This window comes from Lathyrus oleraceus, chromosome 5 (assembly GCF_024323335.1).
Source record: "Lathyrus oleraceus cultivar Zhongwan6 chromosome 5, CAAS_Psat_ZW6_1.0, whole genome shotgun sequence".
NCBI lineage: Eukaryota > Viridiplantae > Streptophyta > Magnoliopsida > Fabales > Fabaceae > Lathyrus > Lathyrus oleraceus.
In genome coordinates, this window is record NC_066583.1 from 362,308,914 (window position 1) to 362,314,172 (window position 5,259).

General features: G+C 32.1%; 1 protein-coding gene across 1 annotated transcript; it reads right to left on the reverse strand.

Annotated features, from left to right (window-relative positions):
* Positions 1 to 1,558: 1,558 nt before the first annotated feature.
* On the reverse strand, positions 1,559 to 4,926 carry LOC127079156 (ABC transporter G family member 26). Its single transcript, XM_051019577.1, has 8 exons — positions 4,649 to 4,926; positions 4,057 to 4,346; positions 3,669 to 3,824; positions 3,377 to 3,560; positions 3,008 to 3,289; positions 2,558 to 2,839; positions 2,120 to 2,404; positions 1,559 to 2,031 (listed from the first exon to the last, which is right to left on the reverse strand). Exons 1-8 carry the CDS (start codon positions 4,856 to 4,858, stop codon positions 1,663 to 1,665), a joined length of 2,058 nt encoding a protein of 685 aa, XP_050875534.1. The 5' UTR covers positions 4,859 to 4,926; the 3' UTR covers positions 1,559 to 1,662.
* Between the last annotated feature and the right edge of the window lie 333 nt (positions 4,927 to 5,259).

Genomic DNA, 5,259 nt, shown 5'->3' on the forward strand with positions numbered 1-5,259 from the left:
TTTATCCCTCATTTTTATGTTGGTACGTAGGCATAAGACCGAAGGTCTTATCAAACACAAAAATATAACTAATGAATTCTTCTCTCATCCCCACACTCTATATTTTATCAAACATCATTTTGACCAAGTCTCTTGCACACAAAAAATGGCTCCATAGGAATACCTAGGACACTTTTTGTGTTAACACCTTCCCTCTGTGTAACCAACCCCCTTACCTGTAATCTCTGACATTTTATTAATTTTGATTTGAAAACTTCTTATCTTTGGGATTTGTTCGTACTTTTGCCTTTTTCCTTTGGAAACAATAAAAGTCGGTGGCGACTCTGGTTTTATTAACGTCAAATTTATCCATAGCTTGATGGTCATGAATTTACAGCTACAGATACACAAAATAAAATTTAAAAATGTTTAAAAATGACTACCGGAACTCTTTTATAAAGTCTTCTGGTACACAAATTAAAAGTTAATGTTAAAAACTGACTACCGAAACTCTTTTACAAAGTCTTACGGTACGCAAAATAAAAGTTAAAAGATTGACTACCGAATTTTTTTGCAAAGTCTTCTGATACGCAAAATAAAAGTTAAAATTATTTAAAAATTTAACTATCAAAACTCTTTTGCAAAGTCTTCCGGTACACAAAATAAAAGTTAAAAATATTTAAAAACAGACTACAGAACTCTTTTACAAAGTTTTCTAGTATATAAAATAAAAGTTAATATTAAAAATTGATTACCAAAATTCTTTTGCAAAGTTTTCTAATACATAAAAATAAAAGTTAATATTAAAAACTGACTAACGGAACTCTTTTACAAAGTCTTCCGATACGCAAAATAAAAGTTAAAATATATTTAAAAATTAACTACCAGAATTCGTTTACAATGTCTTTCGATACACAAAATAAAAGTTAAAAAATATTTAAAAATTGACTATCAGAATTCTTTTGCAAAGTTTTTCGGTACACAAAATAAAAGTTAATGTTAAAAATTAACTACCAGAACTCTTATATAAAGTTTTCGGATTTATAAAATAAAAGTAAAAAAATATTTTTTTTAAAAATAGACTATCAAAATTATTTTGCAATATTTTTCGAAATAAAGAAAAATGATAAATTAATTTTTAAAAAAAATAGTATCTTTTATAAATGTAGAGATATAGAAAGAAAGGTAAGAGTTTAAACCTATAAATGTAGAGATATAGAAAGAAAGGTAAGAGTTTAAACTTATAAATGTAGAGATATAGAAAGAAAGGTAAGAGTTTAAACTAAAACTTTGTGTAGTCAACAATGACATATAATCAATAAATGATTTGTTTCTTTCCAAAAAAAATTGTTTATTTACACATCAAAATATATATATATATATATATATATATATATATATATATATATATATATATATATATATATATATATATATATATATAGAGAGAGAGAGAGAGAATTACATTTTTTAGAGTTCAATATTTGACGAAAAAGACTTTATTTATATTTATGTTTTAATATAAACAAGTTATTGAAAGAAAAAAAATAGAATTTCAATTTTAAAATTACATCTTAATAAAGTTATTAATTGCCCCCACTCAAGTGATGACACATCACTCATTAACCTCTCAATCACCAAACTTCACCATCATCACATAACAACTAAGATTAACTTTCTCATTCAAACATCAATTTTTCTACGAAGACATAAATAAGCCAACAAACGAAAACACATAGCCATAGCCAACATAACCCAAACTTCTTTCAAACCACCTTTCAAGTTCACAGTAGCAAATGTTGGTGAACTCTGCAATGGTCTACACCCTCCTTTGCTTTCACAATCATATAACTCATCTCCTGAATATTGCACTTTTAGAAGAAGCCTAAAACCATAGTACATGAACGAAAGATACTTCAACCATTGCATGAACTTCGGTATATGCTGGACATAGTAGCCACCCGTAAGAAGAAACAACATCAGTATCAAAGAAGCAGCCATTCCTGCTCTTTTAATACTCATAACAGCTGCTCCAAACAATTCTCCAGCACCCTGGTAACAAGAGTTTAAGTTAAAAGCATAAAGTTAATCACTTATTCTAGTTAAGCATTGACATGCATATATCATATATGTAACTTACTTGACTTGTTATAGCTATTAGTAGAACCACGAATAACGTGAGGAAGAAGCAAGCAACGGTTCGCTTAAATCCAGCCATGAAGTAGACAATGATCATGAAAAAAGTTGGATAGAAAACATGTGCTACCATGTCACATAGAGTGCTGCATACATAGTATACACTTAGTCTATACATGTCGGCTTTTCTTTCTTTTATCAAGTAGTATTTTTCGAATGGAAACACGTAGACAGCTCCAAAAATACATGAAGATGTCCAGAATATACAGATGTAGAATGCTAAACCAACCTGCAATAACGATAGTTATGTGGATCGACTTATTTAAACTTATCTATTGGCATTTAATAAACTGTATGTGAAAACTTATGAAAATAACTTATGATTTATTCGAAAAATGATTTGATTTTACATTGAGTTGGTTGAAGATTTCGACCAAAGTACCTGATCTCTAAGTTGAGCTTCTGTGTTAGTTGAAGATTTCCACCAAAGTAGCCCTAACAAAAGTGCTACTCCAAGTGCTTGAACTAGTCTTAACTTGTCAAAATAGTCTTTGCATCTTGCTCTAAAAGTTCTTCTTGAAAGAATCACAAACTGGTCCAACCAACTTAATGTCCACTCTTTCTTAACCTGAATTGCTACTTGAAGATGTTCTGGTGTGCTTACTCCTTTATGATTCTCTTTTTCCTTTGGCTCTAGGAGAGTTTTGTATTTGTGTTGTAGATACTAACGCAAGAAAGAACAATTCATAAGATTAGAAACAGATAGAGTATGTAATGTAGATATATAAATTTGAACCATGTCTGGTACGATCATTTAAATGATTGTACCAGACATTGTTCGAATTCGGGTACTTCCGATCATGTGTGTGTGTGGGAGGGAAGGAATTCCTACATTAATAACAGCTTTTGAAGAGTCATGAGCAGATTCTTGATCATCAAAGATATCTGTTGGAACAGTTATGTCATGCACTTGACCAGTTGCCAAGTCAAGCAAAAATTCTGCAGGATTCATGGCTATTTCCGGGCTGAACCTCAACGACGAAAAGTACTCCATTGTTTCTCTAGCGGTTCCGTAGTAAATAGGATATCCTTCTGATATCAAAAGAAGTTTGTCAAACATGTGAAAGATTCGGCTCGATGGCTGGTGAATTGTTGTGATTATAGTCCTTCCGGCCTATAGATAAATCAAATTAAAGTTTTCACCATATATTCTAAATTCAAGGTACTACATAATGTAACATGATTAAACATAATTTGAAACCTTAGCAAGTCCTTGAAGTGTGACAAGGAGTTTGTTTGCTGATGTAGAATCAAGACCTGAAGTTGGTTCATCAAGCAACAACAATGAAGGATCAACAAGAATTTCATAGCCTATGCTTGTTCTTTTCCTTTCTCCTCCTGATATCCCCTTGAGAAATCCTCCACCTATTTTCGTGTGGCGACATCTATCGTTATACAAGAGATTTGTTCAGGGTTTACGGTTTAGGGTTTTGAAATAGCTTTTCGTTAATTTTCTTATCTATGCTTTAGAATGTCATAGACATAACACATACCTTTCAAGTCCTAGCTCCTTCACAGTTGTTTCCACTTTTGCATATTTTTGTTGCTTGTTCATATTGGTTGGTAGCCTTAAGAATGCTGAAAAGACTAATGTTTCTTCCACAGTTAATTGTGGGAAAAGTATATCCTCTTGTGTCACAAAACCAATCCTATTAATAAAATAGAAACATTAGCACGTAAACATGTTACTATAAAAGGATCACACGCCATACGCGTTCATGCAGTAAACACATCAGTGGCCGTTATATCGAGATTGGATTAAATTTGAACCATCCAATCTCGTTCCAATGGCTAGCGATGTACTGACTGTGTGAATGCGTGTTATTTTCGTCTGCATGCAATTTGAATTCGTCTATATATGAAGCTAGGTAACTACTTAACCTTCTCTTGACGGCCGGAGTATATTTAACATCGTTGTAAGTTATTTTTCCTTTTGTATTGTCAAGCAATCTTCCTCCTATAACTCTCAAAAGTGTTGTTTTTCCACTGCCAGATGGACCCATCAGAGCAAGAATTTCACCAGGGCCAATGCTTCCAGTAATACCCTTCAAAATTCTCTTGTATTTATCTTGTTCAGCACTGTGTTGTGTTGATACCTTTGTCACCATTGCTTTCACAGGGTTATTAGAGCCTAATTGGCTGTTTCTCACCTTAAACTCTACATCTTCAAACTGCATGGTAATGAGAGTATTAAGTGTCACTAACTTGTTTCAATCACTTCAAGGTTGAACCATGTCAAAAATAAATATTACTTTGGTCACTTTTATAAGCAAATATTCATCTATATCTAGATCAGATGCGTTATTCAATGAATCTGAAAATAGAATCGTTGTTTATAATGGTGATCAAAGGGTGTAAATAATAAGTAAAATAAAACTGATTCAAACAGCACCGTACCGCGAACACCCTTAACATCCACCAAAGAAAATGCACATTTGAAGCAATAGAATAAAGCCATTTAGTACTATAGTACCTTTAGAAATATAGGGAGGGGGCCATTTTGGTTAGAACTTGAATCTTCAACTTCTATATCAATCTCTGAGTATCTATTCCTAAGGTATGCATCCTTAGACATGAACTCCTTGTTGTCACCAAACTCATTGTTCCTTGCTATGTTCATGGAACCATTTAATGGAGGTGGCATTGACATGTCCACAATCTCATCCTCTATCCCAATTTCCATGTTTGAAAAAAATCAGAAAATAACAAGTTTGAAGCAAAATGTGTTGAGTTGAGTCAACTGCATCAAACCAACTAGCTTTTCATGTATATGTAGGAAGCAATTCGGTTGGTGTGCCACATACTTTTCATGGCAAGTTTATTGGTGTAATTCTCACATGCCCTTTCAACCATTAACATATTTTTTGGTATAATTTTGAACTATTATGATATGCATAAAAACATGTCAAGAAAATGAATAAGATTTGTTTGGTACAAAGTGAATGCTTATAAAATTCATTTGTGTCGATATTATAGCATTGTTAGATAGATGTCACTCATTGGCTTGGTTTTTTTTCATTTTATACCAACAGTTCTTTCACAAAAGAATGGGGGATAAAAGAATGTGTTATATTACATGTAGAG